The sequence below is a fragment of the Crinia signifera genome, chromosome 2 (assembly GCF_055691185.1).
Source record: "Crinia signifera chromosome 2, ASM5569118v1, whole genome shotgun sequence".
Lineage (NCBI taxonomy): Eukaryota > Metazoa > Chordata > Amphibia > Anura > Myobatrachidae > Crinia > Crinia signifera.
The window spans coordinates 355,409,842-355,434,705 of record NC_139218.1 but is presented as its reverse complement, the minus strand read 5'-3'; the positions used below and the strand labels follow the sequence as shown (position 1 = coordinate 355,434,705).

At 45.0% G+C, this 24,864-nt stretch overlaps 1 protein-coding gene across 14 annotated transcripts in view; it reads left to right on the top strand.

Annotated features, from left to right (window-relative positions):
* FRY (FRY microtubule binding protein) overlaps positions 1 to 24,864 on the top strand; it is a 367,656-nt gene that overhangs the window by 276,891 nt on the left and 65,901 nt on the right. For 8 of the 14 annotated variants that reach the window (XM_083169822.1, XM_083169821.1, XM_083169820.1 and 5 more), the window contains exons 30-37: positions 1,874 to 1,973; positions 4,816 to 4,987; positions 7,671 to 7,927; positions 9,249 to 9,395; positions 14,370 to 14,538; positions 15,450 to 15,540; positions 15,625 to 15,707; positions 20,354 to 20,504. In XM_083169822.1, the coding sequence (XP_083025948.1) occupies positions 1,874 to 1,973; positions 4,816 to 4,987; positions 7,671 to 7,927; positions 9,249 to 9,395; positions 14,370 to 14,538; positions 15,450 to 15,540; positions 15,625 to 15,707; positions 20,354 to 20,504 (1,170 nt within the window). Of the gene's footprint in view, positions 1 to 1,873; positions 1,974 to 4,815; positions 4,988 to 7,670; positions 7,928 to 9,248; positions 9,396 to 14,369; positions 14,539 to 15,449; positions 15,708 to 20,353; positions 20,505 to 24,864 lie in introns of all 14 variants that reach the window. The other 6 variants (XM_083169823.1, XM_083169830.1, XM_083169819.1 and 3 more) reach the window with 1 other exon arrangement.

Sequence of the window (24,864 nt, the reverse complement as noted above, 5' to 3'; positions counted from 1 at the left end):
ACATTTTACTTATAAGGTGCAGCAAGTGGTTAGCAACGCCATACAGCTAGCACACATTACATCAATACTGGGTACACACAACTTAGCATTACAGTAACTGAAAAACTGCAATAGAGCACAGGTAACAATAAGCATCACAATTGTCAGTACACAGTCCAGCCGAGATATTGGAAAACAAAGGAGTAATTGGTGGTAGGGATGTGTGGCTATTGGAAGAGATGAGCAATTACGGGTGAGAAGAGATGTTGGTTTACACAGTCGCTGAGTAGGGGAGAGCTGTATTTGAAGTGTGAGAGAAGAGGGCATTGCTCTAAGGAGTGTATAATCTAGAGGGATGGGGAGACAGACAGATGACATGCGACGGTCCTTGGCTGACCAGAGAGGACGTGAGGGAGTATGTAGGGAGATGAGGTTGGAGATGTAGAGAGAGGTAGATTTAGAGAGGGCCTTGGACCAGATGCACTAAGCTTCAAAAGTGATAAAATGGAGAGTGATAAACATCCAGCCAATCAGCTCCTACCTGCCATGTCACAGACTGTTTGAAAAATGTCAGGCAGGAGCTGATTGGTTGGTTGTCTATCACTCTCCATTTTATCAGTTTTGAAGCTTAGTGCATCTAGCCCATAATATGTTAGGGTGAGGAGTTTGAAGAGGAATGGGAAATGGGAACATGTGCAGATTTTTAGGAGAGGAAGCAAAGTTTAGCTGTGAAGTTGGGAAAAGATTGGAAGAGGGCAAGATGGATGCGTGTGAGGCCAGTGAGGAGACCAGTAGAACTTTGCATACACATTCAGAGACTCAGTCGCAAACAGATATTATATTAATTAACACAATCTCCAGGTACGTCCTAGTCGCATCACATTGGCATTACTATTGAAGAGCAGGCCATATATAGCTGTCAACCTCTGAGGGTGATTTCTCTTCTGTGACAGGAGCCAGCTGCTGCAATGTGACATTATAATCAGCACTCTGACATTATATACAACACTCTGCTCGTATTATAGTGTAGGAGCAAACAGTGCAGCCAGAAAAGTCCCCGGGAGCAGCCCAACATATCCCGTAGATGGTGGGCATGCCAATAGACTTATGCAATATTTCTGTTTTCTGGGCACACTGACCCCTGTCTACAGGGTTGCCCTTTATGCCCTTAGCTGACTATTACAGATTACATGGGCGCCCATGATATGTAACTGGCACTAAATATGTGCAAGAAAAATAATTGCTTAGCATTCAGTGCCGGAGTGTACACAAACTTTGTTTCATGCACAAATAAAATATACTGTATTTATGTGTGTTTCATGTGTTTGATGTGTTTATACAACATAAATGCATTTTGTGTTCACAAGTGGGTCCCGTCCTCAACATACCTCATTGAAATATCAAAATATTCTGAAACATAGAATAATACTGTGTACACAAATAATGTAATGAGCCCCAGACACTGTCTTTACGGCTTTTTGCTGGTATATAAAATTAATGTCTCCCTCATAGAATGTACATTACAGCCTAGTGTCAGACGAGGAAGCCAATTCTGGCTTCTGTCTCCAGTTTGGAAGATTTCCCAGATGAAAGTCTGAATCAGTTTTTTTCCCGCTGATGCCAAGTTTCTAGAATTCTTCAGATGTTTTATATGTTTCGCTGCTGTTTATGTAGATAACAAAGCAACAATATGTGAAATACATAGAGGTTATGTTAACTCTGAAAATGTATGTGTCCCTACATTGGTGTACCTGGTCCCAGACTAAACAGTCTTTCTATGCAGTAACCTGATGAAAGATTTTACACGTGCATAGAGATTCTTCTTTTTATTTTATTAGTAGATTTTTATTAATATTATTCATATTCTGAGCTTTTTTTTTTATTTGTTTATAAGGAACTATCCATTTGACATTGTGACTTTGCTGAACCTGGTGCTGTTCAAGGCGTCAGACACTAACCGGGAGATCTACGAGATTTCGGTGCAGCTAATGCAGGTATTTTTTTAAATCCATTAAACTTTTCCTATATATCGCAGCAAATTCCGTTGTGCTTTACTATTGAAAACAAAAGTGATCAAACAAAACTGGGTACTATTAACAGACAGTCATAGAGGAACAGATGGGGCCGCTCTTATTTGACAGGGACCTGGCGCGACTATTGGCATGCACCAGGTCCGCAAGGAATGGGGCGCGCATTTCTCTTTAGCTCTCCCGGAAGTCCTGCACCGAAGCCCCGGCTCCCTGCCACGCTCCCTGAAGCCTGCACGGAAGCCTCAGCTCTGAAGCTGCCTGCCTGTGCCTTCCCCGTACCCAGCTGAGGTACTGTACAGTGGGACACATGGTGAGCTGGTGGGTTGGCTGAGAAGGTGCTCCATCTGTAGGAAGGCCCTGCTTACAATCTATAGATAAATAGGTATTAATGCACAAGGATAGGTGTTATCGATTGCATAATGGTCCACCAGATTGCAAAGGTTCTTGGTGGACTGTATGATATGGTCATCCAACAAAGTAAGCTAGGGGTCAGGAAGATTGTGAAGAGAGAGAGAGGATATGTGTGGACTGTACAATCAGGATGTCAATTGGGTAGGAAAGGTTTATGAAGCTTTTGTGAGCAGCTCTGGAATTTGATAAGCTTTCCTGAGTTAGCAGTTAAGTGAAGGTATGTAGACTAGAGGAGAGTCATATTGAGCGTGGGAGGGAATTCCACAGTGTGGATGCAGCCTGAAGAAAGTCCTGCGATTGTGCACGGGAGTGAATAAAGTGTTTCGATGAAAGACTTAAAATTAGTGAAGAGCGAAAAAGGTAGGGATGGGAGATGATATGAGATCAGCAAAAATGTACCTTGATGTAGTTGGTTAATGGCCTCATGTGTGAGTAAAAGTATTTTAATATTGAATACAGTAGAATAAATGTATCTAATGGAGGGACTCAGGGGTAGATTTATTAAGCTCGGTGAAGTGATAAACTGCCTAGTTTTTATCACCGGCCAATCAGCTCCTACTTGTAATTTTTCAAACCAAGCCTGTAGCTTCACAGGCAGGAGCTGATTGGCCGGTGATAAAAACCAGACAGTTAATCACTTCACCGAGTTTAATAAATCTACCCCTGAGAGTGGGGATCCGCTGACGATGAACGTCTAGTGAGGATAATTAGCCTTTCAGCTGCATTCAGGATGGATTGTAGTGAAGGGAGTCTGCATTGGGGAAGACCAGTGAGGGAGGCTATTGCGATAATCAATGCAGGAGATGATGAGAGCATGGATTAGAGTTTTAGCAGTGTCTTGTGTAAGGTATGGTCATATTTTTATGTTTTTATAGTTGCATGCAATGTAAATTTGATACAGACAATGTGGGATGTAAAGGAAAGTTCAGAGTTAAGGATGACCGCAGGTAGCGAGCTTGTTGGGTGCTTGTGAGTTCTCAACAGTGATCAAGATAGAGGTATGTACAGACATGTACAAGAGGGAATATACTGAATAACATGATAAAAGGCAAATGCTGCTCCTCCCCTCTATGGTTGGAATTGAAGTGTTTTGCGGACTGGCGGCTGTGCGCAGAAGAACGGAGAAACTCTGTTGGGCGCCATCTAGTGACATTACTGCTTTGTACAGTTATTTTGACAGGCCGGAATTTAGTTGTTATGCATATTCCTATTCTGTATTGAATTCCGCACAAAGCATTAGCACTTGTACTGTGGAGCAGTCCGTTTGTCCCCTGCTCTTTTGATCAGACAGCTGTGCAACCTATTTTTTTTGCAATAATAAATTGCATGTAGAACAGGATAGATGGGTGTAACAAGGGCAGGAAGGGGAAGGTACTCGGTGACCACAGTTAACTTCAGTATTCACGCAGAACTTAATCCAGGGTTGCCGACCTTCCCGGAATTTCCGGGAGTCTCCCGAAAATCGGGTACCCCCTCCCGGCCCCCGGAAGGGTGGGCAACCCTCCCGGATTCAGGGGGGACCCCCGCTGACCCCCGGATCGCGGCATTAAAATGCCGCAATCCTCGGGTCTCAGAGGAGGGGGCGGAGCTAAAACGGCAAAATCGTGTCATTTTAGCCCCGCCCCCTCCACGGAGATACATGAATTTGCTGCTGTAACAGCATGGGGGTGGGGCTTAGTGATGTCACTTGTAAGCCCCGCCCCCTGAGCGGCTGCTGAAACTCTCCTCTCCGGGCTTCTCCCGGAGAGGAGAATCTTAAAGTCGGCAACCCTGACTTAATCGTTTTCACATCAACCTGAATTAATGCTCAGTGATTTTGCTCTCTCGTCATGTACAGCAGGAGTGGCCAAACCGCATACCTCCCAACTGTCACGATTACAGTGGGACAGTCACGATTTTCGGGTCCTGTCCCGCTGTCCCACCCGCGGCAGGCATTGTCCCGCTGCGGGGGGTGGCAGTTGGGAGACCCCACAATCTAATAGAATAGACGCTGTGTGCATGCGCACAGCGTCTATTCTCGTATGAAAATGAGGTTGCGGCTAATTAGAATAAGCCGCACCCTCATTTGCATACGTCCCGCCCCCTTTTCGGGCGCTCCCTATTTCTTCCGTTCACAAGTTGGGAGGTATGAAACCGGTCCTCGAGATCTACCAACGGTCCACGTTTTCCAGATCACCTAGCTGTTGCACAGCTGTAGTCATTACTAACTGTCACATTTTAAAACCTGCTGCATTCATTCCTACTATAGATCCACAGGTTGCCTGGAAAACATGCACCGTTGGTAGATCTTGAGGACAGGTTTGGCCACCCCTGATGTACAGAATTATAGAAAATGTATCTGTAACCTTATACAAGTTCTGTCTAGATAATAGACTTTATTTCATTCATCCTGTAGGTTCTGGAGGGAAAACTTTTTGTATATTCCAAGAAAGTAGCAGAGCAAAAACCTGGGAGTATTCTGTATGGGACGCATGGAGTGCTGCCACCCTTGTACAGCGTTTCGTTAATCCGCCTGTCTAACGAGCTGGCACGGATGTATCCGGAGCTGACACTACCGCTGTTCTCAGGTATTTCTGCCCATGGAAGTACTATCTTGTGGTTTTATACGCTGGCCTGTGATCATCAGACAATCCCTCTCTATTGAGCACCAAGAATACGAGCATTAATTCTGTATGTGTTTGTTATTCTTAAAGCTGATTAGACCTGTTATAGATAATTGTTTCTCCTGGATTGTAAATTAACTTCTTGGCATCTATCGAAGCCTGCTGTGATTGTTACATAATGAGCGCCCTGAAACACAGCCAAGTGATACTGCCCATTTAGATGTTCTAGGAAAAGTAGATAGCTGCGTAGCATTCAAAATAAAACTTTAGAATTTTAATTACAAAACGTCTGTCTAGTTGCGTTCCCCCCCCTCACCGCCTTTATATCCTTTGCTGTTTGGAATGTTTCAGTAGACTTACAGATCACTATAAGGCACTTTATTTTTCTTTTCTTTTTTACACTGAAGCCTGCACGGAACTGACTGATCCATGCAGGCTTCTGCCACATACGCCAGGAAAATAAAGTGTATTTTTATGGTGTATTTGGCCAGCAGTTAGCGGATGTTTACAGCTAAGTAAATAGTAAATTAAGAATAACGTTCTTTGAAAGGTGATTCCTATTCGTATTCTGTCGATAGCGTATACATTCGTATTTGTTAATACAAATTCGAATGTGCCATGAATACAAATTTACGTATTTTGGGGATAGTAAATCTCGAAAACACGAATTCGTAAATGAAAAATGAATACACCTATTTTTTACGATATTTTAGTTTCCCCCTAAATGTCTAGAGTTGGAAGCGTGTATGTGGGCGGGCAGGCTTAATGTGTAGTAGTAGTAGTAGTAGGTTTATTTATAAGGCGCCACAAAGTGTCCGCAGTGCCGTACATAGCAAACAAAAAACAATTTACAAGGTAACATACAGGGTGTGTTGATAAAATACAGCATAAATAGGGGTATAGCTGGTAGAACTAAAATCAGCATCAGTTCAGAAGTAGGTGTCGAAATTGTCGAGGAGACTGAAGATGAAGTAGAGGAAGGGAAGAACAGGACAGGAGCACTGGTGAGGTAAAGAGTTAGGGTGAGTACGTGAGGAAGGAGGGCCCTACTCATAAGAGTTAACATACTAAAAGGAGGTGGGTGGACGAACGAAAAACAATAGGATAAGTAGGAACGGATGGGAACGGAGGCCGGATAGGAGGAGGGATAGACTAGTCAAAAAAAGTGGGTTTTGAAGGAGCGCTTGAAGGAGGTAAGGGAATCAGAAAGCCTGATGGGTGGCGGGAGGTTGTTACAGTGCAGGGGGGGCAGCGCGAGAGAAGTCTTGGACACGGGAGTGGCAGGAGGTGATTAGGTGAGAGGTCAGTCGGCGGTCAGCGATGTAGCGAAGAGGACGGGAGGGAGTGTGGCTAGAGATCAGTGAAAAGAGGTAAGGAGCGGTGGAGGAGGAGAGAGCCTTGTAGGTGGTGGTGAGGAGTTTAAAGAGAACTCGGAAAGGAATAGGGAGCCAGTGAAGAGATAGACAGAGGGGGGAGGCGGAGGTAGAGCGGCGGGAGAGGAAGATGAGCCTAGCAGCAGCGTTAAGAATGGATTGGAGAGGTGCGAGGCGGGTGAGAGGTAGCCCAGAGAGAAGGATGTTGCAGTAGTCAAGGCTTGGAAGTTGTCTAGAGTTGGAAGCGTGTATGTGGGTGGGCAGGCAGGCTTAATGTCTAGAGTTAGAAGCGTGTATGTGGGTGGGCAGGCTTAATGTCTAGAGTTGGAAGCGTGTATGTGGGTGGGCAGGCAGGCTTAATGTATAGAGTTAGAAGCGTGTATGTGGGTGGGCAGGTAGGATTAATGTCTAGAGTTGGAAGCGTGTATGTGGTTGGGCAGGTAGGATTAATGTCTAGAGTTAGAAGCGTGTATGTGGGTGGGCAGGCTTAATGTCTAGAGTTAGAAGCGTGTATGTGGGTGGGCAGGCAGGCTTAATGTCTAGAGTTGGAAGCGTGTATGTGGGTGGGCAGGCAGGCTTAATGTATAGAGTTAGAAGCGTGTATGTGGGTGGGCAGGTAGGATTAATGTCTAGAGTTAGAAGCGTGTATGTGGGTGGGCAGGCTTAATGTCTAGAGTTAGAAGCGTGTATGTGGGTGGGCAGGCAGGCTTAATGTCTAGAGTTAGAAGCGTGTATGTGGGTGGGCAGGCTTAATGTCTAGAGTTAGAAGCGTGTATGTGGGTGGGCAGGTAGGATTAATGTCTAGAGTTGGAAGCGTGTATGTGGATGGGTGGGCAGGCTTAATGTCTAGAGTTGGAAGCCCCTGGTTCTATTTCATATGGGATATTGCTATGGGCAACCAATCATAATCTGCGTATTTATTTTGCGCCTTCTAGAAGATAATAGATACACTGATTAGTTGCCCATAGAAACATCCCATGTAAAATAGAACTCCCATCTTAGTAAATTCCCCACCAATGAGTTGGAGATAGATTCCTCTTCTTTCTGCACTCTAGTGGGTGATATCCACGCTATTGTCATTATCTCGGCTGGTGCATAAGGAGAAGTAGCCGTTCGGAAATGATTTTCAATTGTAGACTATAATGGTGTTAATAGCAGCTATTGACTTGTCAGGTCTATGTAATACGCATCGGTGGTGCATGTCTTGAGAGTGAAGGAGGTAAATGCAGGTTATGTGTTCCACTAATATCTAGTTTGTGTTCGTTGACCAACAGAAGTGAGCCAGAGGTTTTCTACGACTCATCCTAATGGGCGTCAGATCATGCTCACCTACCTGCTCCCATGGTTGCATAACATCGAGCTGGTGGACAGCAGGCTTCTCCTCCCAGACTCCAGCCCCAGCACCCCAGAAGAAGACGTCAGTGAGAGAGATGGGGAAGCAACAAACTCCTGTGGACTCAAAGGAAATGGATGGGGATGCCCTGAGGCCACCTCACTCGTTCTCAATAACCTCATGTACATGACAGCAAAGGTAATGCAGCATATGTTGTAGGATGTCGGCAATCTCTTGTAGCACAGAGAAAATATATTGAGCATTGGTACATAGCAGCTGTGTTCTAAGCCATAGAAATCAATCCTATCCCAACAGTAATTACTCTAATGCAGTTTGAAAGATGAGAATCAATATCTGGTTGCTGTTGGTTACAGCAGGTTGCTGCACAGTGGTCTTCGTGATAATACGCTAATCATAAATAGTCTGACTTAATTAGCCATTATTTGTCATTTGCCAGCAACCTTGTGTGTTTGTGAAACCTGAAAGTGAACAAATTTGCTGGTAAGCTGGGCACACATCTCTATGTTTATCTGTCCAGTCTGTCTGCTCTGATAAAAATGCTGGTAATGTATGGAAGCAAATCACAGTGATTGCTGAAAAATGGATAAAAATGATTGATCCGATACATTTGTTAACAGAAACTGTTTTAACCAATTTGTCTTAATTACTGTTGTCTGCTTTCCACAGTGTCTGATTAACCAATAGGATGATTTGGCTGCAGCCTAGGGCACCAGGACTGGTGGGTTGGGTTGGGGGGGAGGGGCATCTTGCAGGTGACAGCCGAGGAATAAAGTTAAATCCTAGTTTATTCCAAGCTTGTTGGCGATCACATGTCCCTATGTACTGTGGGGGGTGAAGTTCTTAACCTGAATGCCAGATGGCTGTGCCAATGTAACCTACTGATGGAACCATTACTTTATGTACATTGTGTTACAGTGCCAGTTGGGCAGCCTAAAGGTGCCCATACACGGTGCAATGAACTCTGTATTTTTAGTACTAGATTGCATAGCATACAATGTGCTACAGCACCGTGCTTTTTGTACTAGATACGATGCAATCTAGTACTAAAAGCAAGGGCAGCACAGACTTCATGTGCTGTGCAATGGGATGTGCTCGGGAGCGCGCATCTCCTCGCACTGCCCTGTCGCACTGTGTATGGGCACCTTAATGCTAAAGTCTCCTCCACACGCCACAAGCATTAGATCCTACCTTCGTTACATGCACATGGGCAGTATGAATGGTGAGTTCCTCAGCGCCCATACACATGTGTTTAGCAGCATTACAAGGGGAGCTAAATGTGTATTAGCCTAGGGCACCTGGAACCTATAACCAGGCTCTGGCTTACCAGCATTTGGGAGCAAATTGTTGATTGTTTGCTCCCATACATTTCCAGATTTTTGTTCCCACCAGACAGATTGGACAGGTCAACCTTTAGTGGTGTACCCAGCTCTAGTCTGTGACATTATTCTTCTCTAGTCCCAACTTTGTTCTATATCCATTTTACTGTGTTTCTGTGCAGTACGGTGACGAAGTTCCAGGCCAGGAGGTGGAAAATGCGTGGAATGCTTTGGCCAACAATGAGAAGTGGAGTAACAACCTTCGCATAACATTGCAGTTCCTAATTAGTCTGTGCGGGGTCAGCAGTGACACAACACTGTTGCCTTATGTAAGTTTCTGACATTCCCTATGCTGGCCAGTTTGTTCATTCGTACATGTTTTATAGCGTAATTGTCTTTTGTGAAGTTGTTGTGGAAATACTGTATCACACAGGAAGAAATTTGGGTGTAAGCTGATGAGAAGTTACTTGATAGAGCCAATATAGAACAACAGATGTTTATTAGATGTTATCTTGCTACTTAACCTAAATCCTGTGCAATGGGCCTAATTCAGAGATGTATGCAGATTTCTGTGCAGCGACTATGCAAAAATATGCTAATGTCACAGCTGCTTGGGTGCATCGCTCACCTTTAGCGTTGCTAATCCTATCGGCTGTGTACAAAAACGTAGCATCGGACACAGGTCTGTCGATTATCAAAGTTCTGAGCTGCACCACGGTCATGCAACATGGCCGCAGGAAGTAAGATGCTGAAGGCATTGCAGCTGTGTGTAGGATTCTGGGGACTGCCATATTTGAACAATGGGTACTTGTGTATTATCACGGCTCACACGATTTCCTTCTTATGGGATCTTTTACAATTTAAAATTGTATACCATTGTATATGGCATACAATGGTATACAATGAGATGAGATGAGATTTTAAATTGTATAAGCACCCTAATGGGTGCTTTCAAGGTCAATTGGCCCCCCTATAAGATTTTTAATTGTATAAGCACCCTAATGGGTGCTTACAATGTTAAATGCATTAGGGTGCTTATACAATTAAAAATCTCATCTCATCGTATGCCATATACAATGGTATACAATTTTAAATTGTATAAGATCGGGTCCCATCGCAGCACATCTCATCTCATTGCATACCATCTTAAGCCTTGTGGTATGCAATGAGATGGGATGAGATGGGAGCCGTGATAGTACACAAGTACCGAACAATGTACTTCAGAAGAATAAACAACTGCACAGGTTATCTTGACAATCTAAAGTACCCCATACACTTATGCAATTTGAGACAATTTTACACGATTTGGATGAGAAATCGGGTGAGTTCACCAAAATCGCGTGTGTTTGACATTGGATTTGATCCAATGCACAGCCCCGTGTGCTTCAAAGTCAGATGATGGACCTGCCTGCACGTCTGAGCTCGGACCCCTTCTGGAGGCAGGGAAAGCAGTCAAATGTGATACCTCACATGCAAAAGGACCGCATGTAATATTAACTTCTTGGGCAGCTCAAGGGGGATCGGATGGTCATACACTGCTGCGAGAAATTACAGTAGTGTATGGTCACCTTTAGTTATGATCTATTAGATAATTCACTTTATCAGTGCACCTTGCACCGTATATTGATAGCACCAGTATAAGTAGCGCCACAGAATGATGAAAGTACCAGTATAAATAGCACTGTATATTGATGAAAGCACCAGTATACAGTACATAGCGCTACATATTGATGGAAGCACCAGTATAAGTAGTGCCACATATTGATGGAAGCACCAGTATAAGTAGTGCCACATATTGATGGAAGCACCAGTATATGTAGGGCTACATATTGATGTAAGCACCAGTATAAGTAGCACCGGTACTTACCAATTTGCATATGTACGGTAACTTAGGAAAATCGCATCGCATGGGCCATTTTAAGGGCCATGCGATGCGATTTTCCTATGTAATTTATTCACTTCTCTGTTAGCCCTGGGGGATTGCATCGCACTTCTCGCAAAATTGCATGCGATTTTATAGGGTGTACTATGCCATTACATTAGCTATACAATTTGATCATTGTATGACATGTTATAAACAAGAAAAAGAAAAAAGAAACTCGGGTGGGATGCACTCTTATTCCCCAATCTACAATTGCTTAGCTGCTCAAAAAAGTTTTTTTATATAATTTTTTTTTTTTTTTTTTTTTTTTTTTTTTTTATGCCAAGTGAAATATCTATTTTTGTGTTTTTATTATTTTATTGTTTTTTATCATTTTTTACCATTTTTTTGCACTATCATTTTCTGTGCTCATAAGGTCATGCAATACAGAAAGAGTTTATTTAATATCAGAATATACAGTGTATCAATTTAATTCATGCTGCAATTTATTATTTTCAAATAAAAATATTTTTTATGTTGTTATTATTGCCTCTATTCGCGATTTATTTATAGACAATTATAATGGGGCTGGTATCAACAAATGGTGCAGTAAAATCGTATGTATGTGTCACTGCCACAAATACACATATGCACCTTTACTGTGCAGGGCTGACCGTCATAAATCCTTAATGCCTTCTCCAATTGGCATTATAGTTTTGTCTCAACTGAATGAGATAAGGATTATAATCATTGGTCAATGATTGACCAATGATTATAATCCTTATCTCATTCAGTTGAGACAAAACTATAATGCCAATTGGAGAAGGCATTAAGGATTTATGACGGTCAGCCCTGCACAGTAAAGGTGCATATGTGTATTTGTGGCAGTGACACATACATACGATTTTACTGCACCATTTGTTGATACCAGCCCCATTATAATTGTCTATAAATAAATCGCGAATAGAGGCAATAATAACAACATAAAAAATATTTTTATTTGAAAATAATAAATTGCAGCATGAATTAAATTGATACACTGTATATTCTGATATTAAATAAACTCTTTCTGTATTGCATGACCTTATGAGCACAGAAAATGATAGTGCAAAAAAATGGTAAAAAATGATAAAAAACAATAAAATAATAAAAACACAAAAATAGATATTTCACTTGGCATAAAAAAAAAAAAAAAAAATTATATAAAAAAACTTTTTTGAGCAGCTAAGCAATTGTAGATTGGGGAATAAGAGTGCATCCCACCCGAGTTTCTTTTTTCTTTTTCTTGTTTATAACTTGACGTACTTCTACTCGGGGGTGCACCACTGACCATCACACTTCTTAAGGCCACGGCCTTGGGCATACGCTAGTAGGTGATGTGAATTAGGATTTTTCCTTATTAATTGTAGTCAGTTCTTTCCCAATCTCCTTATCTTTCCAACTCATCGTTCCCATTTTAGTGCAGGCTCCTCCCACCCAACTTTCTTTCTAGTTCATTGTATGACATACAATGAGGTTTTAGGCACCCCCCCACACACACACTATCCACACCACCCAGAAGCGTGGCGAGCGCCGACAGAACGCATCATCTGACCTTTTCATACCCTCACTATCCACGTCGGCGTGGAGTTGATGCTATATAGTGGGGCGAGCGCAGCAAGCCACCGAGCCCGAAGCATGGCGAGCGCACATGGATTATTTTACATGTATTCCGTGTCCCCTCGCGGGGCTCGCTGCACTCACCATGCTTCGGGCTCGCTGCGCTCGCCACACTATAAAACAACAACTCCACGCTGACGTGGCTAGAGGTGGCATGAAAAGGTCGGAGGAGGCGTTCTGCCGCCCCTCGGGTGGCGTGGATAGTGTTGGGTGCCTAAAACCTAATTGTATGTCATACAATGATATTATTGTATAGCTCACTGGTAGCCAACTACGGTCCTCAAGAGCTACCAACAGTTCACATTTTCCAGATAACAAAATTGCTGCACAGGTGCACTAATTACTAGCGGAAAATTTTTCAAAGATCCACAGGTGGAGCTAATTACTTCACTTCTGATTCTGCGAGGAGATCTGGAAAACATTAACTGTTGGTAGCTCTCGAGGACTGGAGTTGGCTACCACAGGTATAGCTAATGTAATGGCATCATACACCCTATAAAATCACATGCGATTTTGCGGGAGGTCCGATGTGTTACGATCCCCCCGGGGCTAAGATAGCCGTGAATAAATTACAAAGGAAAATCGCATCGCACGGCCCTTAAAATGGCCCATGTGATGCGATTTTCCTACGCAGAATAGCCCACTAAGCAAATTGTTTGGTGGGCACCCGTCTACTACATAAGTACCGTAGCACCACATATTGATGAAAGCACCACTATAAATAGCACCACATATTAATGGAAACACCAGTATAAGTAGCGCCACATATTGATGGAAACACCAGTATAAGTAGCGCCACATATTGATGGAAACACCAGTATAAGTAGCGCCACATATTGATGGAAACACCAGTATAAGTAGCACCACATATTGATGGAAACACCAGTATAAGTAGCGCCACATATTGATGGAAACACCAGTATAAGTAGTGCCATTTCTATGCGTGTATATAATAAGATTTAAGATTAACGTTATCTTGAACATTCTTTGATGTCAAGTATACTGAGGAAATGTTATTTATATTTTCACTCTGAACATCAGGTTTGTAATTATGGGTGACGGGAGATCTATCGAACTAGTTACTAGACTGGCATGGCCTTGCTCTTTTGTGAGTACCTAAACCCTGTGTACATGACGGGCCGCCCACTGAAAGGGGCATGGTCACCTTTTCATACTTGATAGTAATCCTATAAAATAAATGAATAAAATGCTATCGCTGTTCCTCATCTATTATGATGTGAATATAAAGTGTTTTGTGCATCGGCATCCAGTGGCACCCAAAGGAGCAATTCCAGTGTACAGATGCCGGCACTCACATGACTGTTATCTTATATAAACAGCTGATAAGTAGTAGTTGTGTGTGTAGGGTTTCGCAGCGCATAATCTAATACATAAATTAGCAAAAACAAGAAAACAACAACTTACACTTAAAGGCAATTTAGGACAGATACATGTTAATAAAGGGTTGCATCAGTGGACAGGACACTGAACTAATTATCAGGGTGGCAGAGACCATTAAAAGGAGTATGGAGTAAAAAGTAATCTGCTCATCCAGCGCCCGGGCTCCCCAGACCACCCCACTGGCGAGCGGACGCTACATCTGACTCCGTCTTCAGGGAGACGGCAGGGTTAAGGGGGGAGCGGGGAGGTGGGGGACGGCGATGGAGGACAGCGACGAGGCAAGTTCTATGAATACTGATGTGTGAAAACTTTCTTTGGTTAACCTGTGTAACTTTCAGGCTGAATCCTTCATCTCACCGCATTTCTATGTCTATACCCATAGATCAAAAAAGTGGCAATCTACTTGTGTAGAAATAACACAATCCAGACTATGGAAGAGCTTCTCTTTGAGCTTCAGCAGACTGATCCTGTGAACCCCATAGTTCAGCATTGTGATAACCCTCCCTTCTATCGCTTCACCGCCAGCAACAAGGCCTCCGCCGCTCCCTCGGGTAAAGAATGGATATGTTTTGATCTGTAAAGTCGAATTTCAAATCTGTAGCCTTTTTATCCTCTCCTTCATGTGCTTTTAGCTTTCAACTATAAAGTATGTTGTAGCAAATGGAATGATCTAAGAAGGGGGAAAAAAAGACATCTACCTTCTACAAGGATTTACTCGTGTTAAGAAATGGTTATTGGTGTTTGCGCTGGGAAATTCAGCTCTTTTCCTGCGTGTACCAGTTATTATATTGAATTCCCACAAGGAACATAAGCAGACTGACACCATTTTTTTGGGAACTTAGCGACGTTAACCACATACTTTGTTGAAGAGCAGTGTGAGATAAGAGGTCAAAGAAAGAAATGCATGAAACAGCTTGATGTATAGATTAAAGGAGACATTTTACAGTGAATGGCTAAGGCAGGATCTTTCCATGATTTCTAAGCCAGAGTAATAGGAGGAAGGTATATCATCGCTACAAGGCACATGAGGAACAGTGGCTTAGTAGGGTATCGCTAATGTGTAGATCAGTGGTTCCCAACCCTGGTCCTCAAGTACCCCCAACAGTGCACGTTTTCCAGGTCACCCAGCAGGTGCACTCATTATTCAGACACATTTGAAAAGATCCACAGTTGGAGCTAATTATAGCACTTGTGATTCGGAGTGGAGACCTGCAACACATTCACTGTGGGGGGTACTTGAGGACCAGAGTTGGGAACCACTGGTGTAGATGGTGGGCTATGCGGTCATAGAACTTGGAAGACGATGGCTTGACGTGAGAAAGGGAATGCTTTATAATGAGATCCAGGTGCATCTGGAAAAATGTTAAATGGCTAAGAGGTACACCTAGGGAGCCGCTCTCATCCCATACTACTTGAAAGCATGTGATACATTTTATAAATAACCTGAAATGCCATTTTCCAGGAACCACCTCAAGCAGCAATACCGTAGTCGCCGGCCAGGATGGCTTCCCTGATTTGGAAGACGGCAGATTAGTTAAGGACACAGATGATCGGTGGGTTACCTCAATGATGTCCAGCAAGAATTATATATATAAAAAATCTATATATTTTTTAAAAATAAATTACTTTGTTTTAAGGTTTGGGAATGTAATCCGAGCCCATACAAGACTGGAATCTCGATACAGTAACAGCTCCGGAGGATCCTATGACGATGATAAAAGTTAGTGAGGTTTTTGCATTGATTATGACCATTGCTCTCTATTCTCTGCTTGTACCTTCACTGGTATCTCAGGACTATCCTAATCTGATGTCCATTTCTACATGTACGCTGATGCATGAGTCTCTAGTAGATTGCCACTATTCTCTCATTTACCAAGTGAGCCGATTTTATACATTCAAGTATATGGACACTGTGACGTAGCAATAGCCCCCGCGGACCCTGCCGTGGCTTGAAGGCACTGTGTGTGTCTTGCAAGCGCTGGAGGTCTGGGAGGGCTACTGCTAGACCCCAGCCTGCCTGGACCTGTAGGTACTTTTCTGCAGGTCTGTAATACCTGCCCCCATTAAAAATGTCCCTCCCAGAGGAGACAGTTATTTGGAATGATACAGGTGATGGTGGCCATTTTAGGTGAAAGATTTGTATTGGTGGGCCAGTGCGACAGTGGTCACTGAACAAAACCCATGATGGGATCTCAGACCCGTTGCAGCCAGGGATGGGGGGTATCCCCTAACAATGAGCAGGTGCCGGGGGGATGGTTGGTTGCCAGCGGTGGGGGGGGATGAGTGATGCCTGAAACTATTTCAGTGGGGGGGGGGGGCACCTTTTGCATAGTTATGCCACTGCAATATGGCACCCCCACCACGTCTGTAGCCAGGACCTGTAGATCTACCTGTCCTGCACTCCTCCTGCTGCCAATGAAAAATGGCACTTACACAATGGCCACAGTTATTAAGGATTCTAGAGGAGGCCTTCGCCTCCTGTAACATCATGGCAGGTCTTCATAGAGATGCTTGAGCCACATGTGTATCATTTCTTGAACTGGTTTCTGGATTTGGTACAAAAATGAACTAATATTTTAAACTAAATTCTTGTGCTGAATTTGTTTGCTTAAAATGATCTCCCCCCCCCCCCCCCCCCCCCCCCCCCCAAGGACTAAGGGGCCAACTGCTGCTCCATTCACTATCTTCCTGTCACCCACTGTTTTACCCTGTCACCAGCGGTGTAGCTAGGCGCCATGGTGCCCGGAGCAATGGCATATTTCGCGCCCCCCCCCCCCCCCCCCCCGGTAATGAATTGGGGGCGTGGCTAACATGTGTTGGCATGTCACATTTGAAAAGAAAAAACTTAAAAAACGCAGTAACGGAATCTGCTGCACTATATAAAACACTGTAACGGAATCTGCTGCGCTATATAATACGCTGTAACGGAATCTGCTGCGCTATATAAGACACTGTGACGGAATCTGCTGCGCTATATAAGACACTGTGACGGAATCTGCTGCGCTATATAAGACGCTGTGACAGAATCTGCTGCGCTATATAAGACGCTGTAACGGAATCTGCTGCGCTATATAAGACGCTGTAACGGAATCTGCTGCGCTATATAAGACACTGTAACGGAATCTGCTACGCTATATAAGACACTGTAACGGAATCTGCTGCGCTATATAAGACACTGTGACGGAATCTGCTGCGCTATATAAGACACTGTGACGGAATCTGCTGCGCTATATAAGACACTCTGACGGAATCTGCTGCGCTATATAAGACACTGTAACGGAATCTGCTGCGCTATACAAGACACTGTAACGGAATCTGCTGCGCTATATAAGACACTGTAACGGAATCTGCTACGCTATATAAGACACTGTAACGGAATCTGCTGCGCTATATAAGACGCTGTAACGGAATCTGCTGCGCTATATAAGACACTGACGGAATCTGCTGCACTATATAAGACGCTGTAACGGAATCTGCTGCGCTATATAAGACACTGTAACGGAATCTGCTGCGCTATATAAGACACTGTAACGGAATCTGCTGCGCTATATAAGACACTGTAACGGAATCTGCTACGCTATATAAGACACTGTAACGGAATCTGCTGCGCTATATAAGACACTGTAACGGAATCTGCTGCGCTATATAAGACACTGTAACGGAATCTGCTGCGCTATATAAGACACTGTAACGGAATCTGCTGCGCTATATAAGACACTGTAACGGAATCTGCTGCGCTATATAAGACACTGTAACGGAATCTGCTGCGCTATATAAGACACTGTAACGGAATCTGCTGCGCTATATAAGACACTGTAACGGAATCTGCTGCGCTATATAAGACACTGTAACGGAATCTGCTGCGCTATATAAGACACTGTAACGGAATCTGCTGCGCTATATAAGACACTGTAACGGAATCTGCTGCGCTATATAAGACACTGTAACGGAATCTGCTGCGCTATATAAGACACTGTAACGGAATCTGCTGCGCTATATAAGACACTGTAACGGAATCTGCTGCGCTATATAAGACACTGTAACGGAATCTGCTGCGCTATATAAGACACTGTAACGGAATCTGCTGCGCTATATAAGACACTGTAACGGAATCTGCTGCGCTATATAAGACACTGTAACGGAATCTGCTGCGCTATATAAGACACTGTAACGGAATCTGCTGCGCTATATAAGACACTGTAACGGAATCTGCTGCGCTATATAAGACACTGTAACGGAATCTGCTGCGCTATATAAGACACTGTAACGGAATCTGCTGCGCTATATAAGACACTGTAACGGAATCTGCTGCGCTATATAAGACACTGTAACGGAATCTGCTGCGCTATATAAGACACTGTAACGGAATCTGCTGCGCTATATAAGACACTGTAACGGAATCTGCTGCGCTATATAAGACACTGTAACGGAATCTGCTGCGCTATATAAGACACTGTAACGGAATCTGCTGCGCTATATAAGACACTGTAACGGAATCTGCTGCGCTATATAAGACACTGTAACGGAATCTGCTGCGCTATATAAGACACTGTAACGGAATCTGCTGCGCTATATAAGACACTGTAACGGAATCTGCTGCGCTATATAAGACACTGTAACGGAATCTGCTGCGCTATATAAGACACTGTAACGGAATCTGCTGCGCTATATAAGACACTGTAACGGAATCTGCTGCGCTATATAAGACACTGTAACGGAATCTGCTGCGCTATATAAGACACTGTAACGGAATCTGCTGCGCTATATAAGACACTGTAACGGAATCTGCTGCGCTATATAAGACACTGTAACGGAATCTGCTGCGCTATATAAGACACTGTAACGGAATCTGCTGCGCTATATAAGACACTGTAACGGAATCTGCTGCGCTATATAAGACACTGTAACGGAATCTGCTGCGCTATATAAGACACTGTAACGGAATCTGCTGCGCTATATAAGACACTGTAACGGAATCTGCTGCGCTATATAAGACACTGTAACGGAATCTGCTGCGCTATATAAGACACTGTAACGGAATCTGCTGCGCTATATAAGACACTGTAACGGAATCTGCTGCGCTATATAAGACACTGTAACGGAATCTGCTGCGCTATATAAGACACTGTAACGGAATCTGCTGCGCTATATATGACACTGTAACGGAATCTGCTGCGCTATATAACATGCTGACAGCTGTAAATAAATATACATATAAAGATATATACAGCACAGTAGGCCAGGGCAGCAACAGAAGCCAGAGAGATTCACTCTCCCCCAGCCCCTACAAACAACCCAACCCCCCCCCCCCCCCAGCCCCTACAAACAACCCAACCCCCCCCCCCAAGCCCCTACAAACAACCCAACCCCCCCCCCCCAGCCCCTACAAACAACCCAACCCCCCCCCCAGCCCCTACAAACAACCCAACCCCCCCCCCACGAATCCACCACACAAAAAGTTACCTTGAATAATGGGATGTTTGTTTGTTCTAATCCTCCAGGCTACAGCCAGCGCTTGGGATGGCTGATGGCGCTGCTGTAGCCTGGGAGGAGGGAGGCAGTCAGAGACAGGTGACTCGGGGAGTGGGAGGAGTCTGTAGTGTGCAGCTACGCTGCGCTGCTCGGAAGCCGGACCGAGCAGCAGCAATTCAGACAGAGAGGAGGACATAGGTCGGAGTGTCACTGTCAGCCCGCCCCTGGCCCTACCGCCTGTGACGCTTGGCGGCAGGGACCGGGCGAGCAGGGCAGAGCAGGAGCCGGGCAGGGCAGGAGCCGGGCAGGGCAGCAGCCGGCGCTGCGCACACTGCCCGGCGGCGTGACACTTGTAGTGCAGGGCAGGCATCATTTGCGGAGGGGGGGCAGGCCGGCGGCGCCATTCAGCCAATCTGCGCCCGGAGCATGAGCTCCGGTGGCTCCGCCTTCCCTACGCCTCTGCCTGTCACACTCTGCCTCTCCCTGTTGTCCATTGCTGTTTTGCATATTTTGTGCTTGGGTTGGGGTGGAAGAGTGGGGCCCGAATTGTATTTCTGCACCTGGGCTCACCACACACAAGTTCTGCCACTGCTTGAATGTGAATGATGAACCAAATTTTGAAGGTGATACTCAAATCTCAGGGTAATTTTACGATTGTACCATGAACATGGCTGTTGAACCAGAGAAATGTGATCATTTTAACCAGTTCAAAATAAGCATTTTTAATCATTAATAAAAGCAAATGTTCAGAAAACGACTCTGTATTACGGAACACTTCTGTTATGTGATCATGAAGTGCTTGTATTAAACATATGAGTTTTTCTTATGTTACATTACTACACCAAGATATATTTGTTTTCCATTTGAAATACTATAACTGTGATTCTGTTGTAGATGATCCGGTGTCTCCTTATATCAGCTGGATGTTAAATATAGTGGAGAGCAATCAGCCGCAGCCTCTACCAATGCCCTGCAATGGGGGATGCTGGGCACCCCTAGTAGACTATCTCCCTGAGACAATTACCCCACGTGGACCCCTTCACAGGTGAGGATGACGCTGGTTCTTGTTAACTTGACTACTGCTTAACAAACAGTAATTCATTATTAAATAGGATCTTCATCTTTTGCACGAGAGCTGTCACTGTAAGAATGTATTCTATATTTCACATTGTTTTAGTATAGTTTATCTTTGTCTGACTCCTGGTATGTGCTGTCTATTACACTGCAGAATAGCATTGATACAAATATAACATCGTATGTCTCTACAACAGCGGTTTCCAACCTTTTTTCTATCCCGTACCCCTTGATTAGGCTTTTCATTTATGAGTACCCCTCCTCTAAATTTGAAATATCCACAGTACTTACAAGTGGAGTGGAAGCGAGCGCTATGCGAGTCCTTATGTGTGTCCTTATATAAAGGAGTAGTGGAGTAGTAGTGTGCGGTCATGAACCGGGTCCCTCTGTGTCTGGCCGTTGGCTTTGTACTGTCTTCGGGGTTCACCCTAACGCCTGTAGGATTAATGTCGCTGCTTACCCCACGCTGATGATGCTGCAAGTGGAAACGTAAGTGACGTGAAGTGGTTACTCTCCATGGCAATGGGAGACTTTTTCCACCACCTGGAGACTTCTTCCTCCACCATTATCAATATTATTTTTAAGTGCCCCCAGGAGTACTAGTTCCCCAGGTTGGGAACCACTGCTCTACAAGATCCCTGTGCAACAGCCAGGTCTTCCGCATTAGCCATTTGTATAAATTGATGATACATTGATGCACCATCCGTCAGTGTCTGAGCAATATGTTTGTGAATGGCGTCGTTCACAGACATGTCGCGTCGGCTCTGCAACACAGAGCCCGATATATCTAGAGGTATATATCGGTGCATCGTGCTGTGTGTACGGGCGATCCGCCGACTGCCTGTACAGGCGCGCTGGGAGCCGCCGTTGATTGACAGCCCAGTGGGTGGGTGCATGAAAATGCCCTTGTGATGTCAGCTCCGAATGTGTCTGGAGAACACACTGCCCAATCCGTCTGTAGATGTATCTATTAGTGTGTACTCAGCTTTACTTGCTTCCAATGGGCTAATTTACCAATGAAATAAAAATCCCTTCATTGTATTTGTCTCCTGTATATTAAAGCAACGCAGAACTCAAATATTCTTCATTTTTTTAGACCGTTGCTTCAGTGTGACGCAAATTCGGTGTGTTCAATAAGCCTAATAATTGTACTGTGAAAGTTACTACATTGAGTGCGATTTTCCCATTTTTGGATCAGAACATTGATCCTGATTCAGGCTTGATCGCCGGTGGAAATAGCGGCACAGGTTCAATACCCCCCACCCCACCCCACCCCACCCCCATTGAATCGTACTGCTTGATATCATACTATCTGTCTCATCATACTATCTCTTATATTGCTCCAGTGTGCCGCTGCAGTCACTTCTCCTGTAAACCAGTATAATGCCAACTGTGGCATCACTCTGTGGGCTGCAGGTTTAGCAATCGCCCTAATGCCAGGAATGCCAAGTACAAGCATGCAGGAAATGTCTGGCTGCGATAAGCATGCTTTATGAGCTCAGTGCTGTGCGTGCAGAGGGCCCACGTGAGCGCAGTCATTCCACACTTTATCAGTGCTGACATTTTTTGCATTACTTTCATTGATCGTGTTGAAAACACTCACACAGAGATACAAAACACAGACCTATACCCTTCTGTTCTACAGGGATTAGACTGTGACTGGAACACAGGTGTCTTGTCCTTTAGACTTAATGGATTTGATTTCACTTTGTGTATTTAGTGCTGAGAATGTTCTGGCCATATCCCGTGCATCCCTTTGGTTTGTGAATTTGCATATGTTACCGGTGTTGGCAGCCATTTGTTTTACCGGGTACCTGTCAGCATAGTATTACTGTCTCCTAGGAGCTTTTGGCTCCGTTTTGGCTAAGATATCTGCATAGAGGATCCGATTCAGACCCACTTGCACGGTAACCTTGCATACGGAATGTACGGCCGTACGCCTGTTGACTGACAGGTGGGGGGGGGGGGCATTCCAGGGTGCATCACATCGGCGCTACACCACTGACACCTGGACCAGGCGATGGCTGCGAGCGCTGGGCAGAGGAGGAGAAATCCTTTGATGGTAAGTAACCATCAAAAGATTTCTCCTCTGTGGGCCCCATGCGAAAAGATATGTACATGTACACATCAGTTTGCAGCCCTGCACATGGACTTAAGAAGGGGGGGGGCAGCATTCGCCAGGGCGGTGTTAACCTGCTCGCTGGGCTCCGAACCCATGCAGGTCTGAATCAGGCCCAGAGAACCCAAATGTTGTGAGAACTCCGGATGGACCGGAGCAGTTTACACCAAACTTGGTACACATATGACTTACACTCTGGGAACAAACACTGTGAGGGGAACACACCCCTAGGGAGTGGGACAGCAGCACAGACTATATCAAGACATGCATGATATGTCAGTGATGACAGGGCTGCATGTGACAGGGACATGATGTGAGGAGGGGAATGGAGATAGCACAAAACCACACACTGAGAGTTATATAGGGGCAGTAGCAAGGTCCCCAGCAGCACAGAGTATATCAGGAGAAGCATGATGTGCTGCGCTCCAATGTAAATTAACAAGCAACTATAATTCTAATTTAACAGCCTCATCCTGTAGCTAAGCATGTGTATTCAGCTTCGGTTTGTAATTACTCTACAGCTAAGTACATGCTATTGTTTTCATCAGTGGTCTGCAAGCTAGCTAGTATTCTCCATGTGTCCTGCAAGCTAGTGTTCTCAGCAGCGTTCCACTAGCCAGTGTTCTCAGCTGCGTTCTGCTAGCCAGTGTTCTCAGCAGCGTTCCACTAGCCAGTGTTCTCAGCTGCGTTCTGCTAGCCAGTGTTCTCAGCAGTGTTCCGCTAGCCAGTGTTCTCAGCTGCGTTGTTTTGCTAGTTTGTGTTTTGATTAGTATTTTGCTAGCTAGCCTTCTCAATGGTGTTCTGCTAGCTAGTGATCTCAGTGGGGTTCTGCTAGATGGTGAGCTCAGCAATGTTCTGCCAGCTAGTGTTCTCGGCAGTGTTCTGCCAGCTAGTGTTCTCGGCAGTGTTGTGCCAGCTAGTGTTCTCCACAGTGTTCTGCCAGCTAGTGTTCTCGGTAGTGTTGTGCCAGCAAGTGTTCTCCGCAGTGTTCTGCCAGCTAGGATTCTCGTAGTGTTCTGCCAGCTAGTGCAGGGTTCTGCAAAATCTGGCCAAGGAAGGCTGGCTGCAACATCCAACGGGCAGCCTTTGGAGTATAGAATACATTCTTGTACACTGCTCACCCTGCTTCTTCTGAACGGCAATAAAGAAATCACTGGGAAAATGGTGACTTTGTCATTTTCCCAGAAATATGGCCATGCCAAATATGCCCATGTGCCAGTGCAAGGGGCAGGGCCAAGTACTGAAATTACAGATGGGCACTTCCTCTGAATACTTGCCTCTCTGTGTTTATCTGCTGTGCTAGAAAGTTACGTTGTAGAAGAGATTGCTATCTGTTGGTAAATTTACTGTACAGCGCTGTGGGATATGTATTTCACTAAGATTGTAGCATTTCATTATTTAAATAATGTTAGTTTGAACAGTGAATCCATCAGGCAGTGCCCCATCAGTCAGTGGTGCTCTGCTGTAGTGCCCCATCAGTCAGTGGTGCTCTGCTGTAGTGCCCCATCAGTCAGTGGTGCTCTGCTGTAGTGCCCCATCAGTCAGTGGTGCTCTGCTGTAGTGCCCCATCAGTCAGTGGTGCTCTGCTGTAGTGCCCCATCAGTCAGTGGTGCTCTGCTGTAGTGCCCCATCAGTCAGTGGTGCTCTGCTGTAGTGCCCGATCAGTCAGTGGTGCTCTGCTGTAGTGCCCCATCAGTCAGTGGTGCTCTGCTGTAGTGCCCCATCAGTCAGTGGTGCTCTGCTGTAGTGCCCCATCAGTCAGTGGTGCTCTGCTGTAGTGCCCCATCAGTCAGTGGTGCTCTGCTGTAGTGCCCCATCAGTCAGTGGTGCTCTGCTGTAGTGCCCCATCATTCAGTGGTGCTCTGCTGTAGTGCCCCATCAGTCAGTGGTGCTCTGCTGTAGTGCCACATCAGTCAGTGGTGCTCTGCTGTAGTGCCCCATCAGTCAGTGGTGCTCTGCTGTAGTGCCCCATCAGTCAGTGGTGCTCTGCTGTAGTGCCCCATCAGTCAGTGGTTCTCTGCTGTAGTGCCCCATCAGTCAGTGGTGCTCTGCTGTTGTGCCCCATCAGTCAGTGGTGCTCTGCTGTTGTGCCCCATCAGTCAGTGGTGCTCTGCTGTTGTGCCCCATCAGTCAGTGGTGCTCTGCTGTAGTGCCCCATCAGTCAGTGGTGCTCTGCTGTAGTGCCCCATCAGTCAGTGGTGCTCTGCTGTTG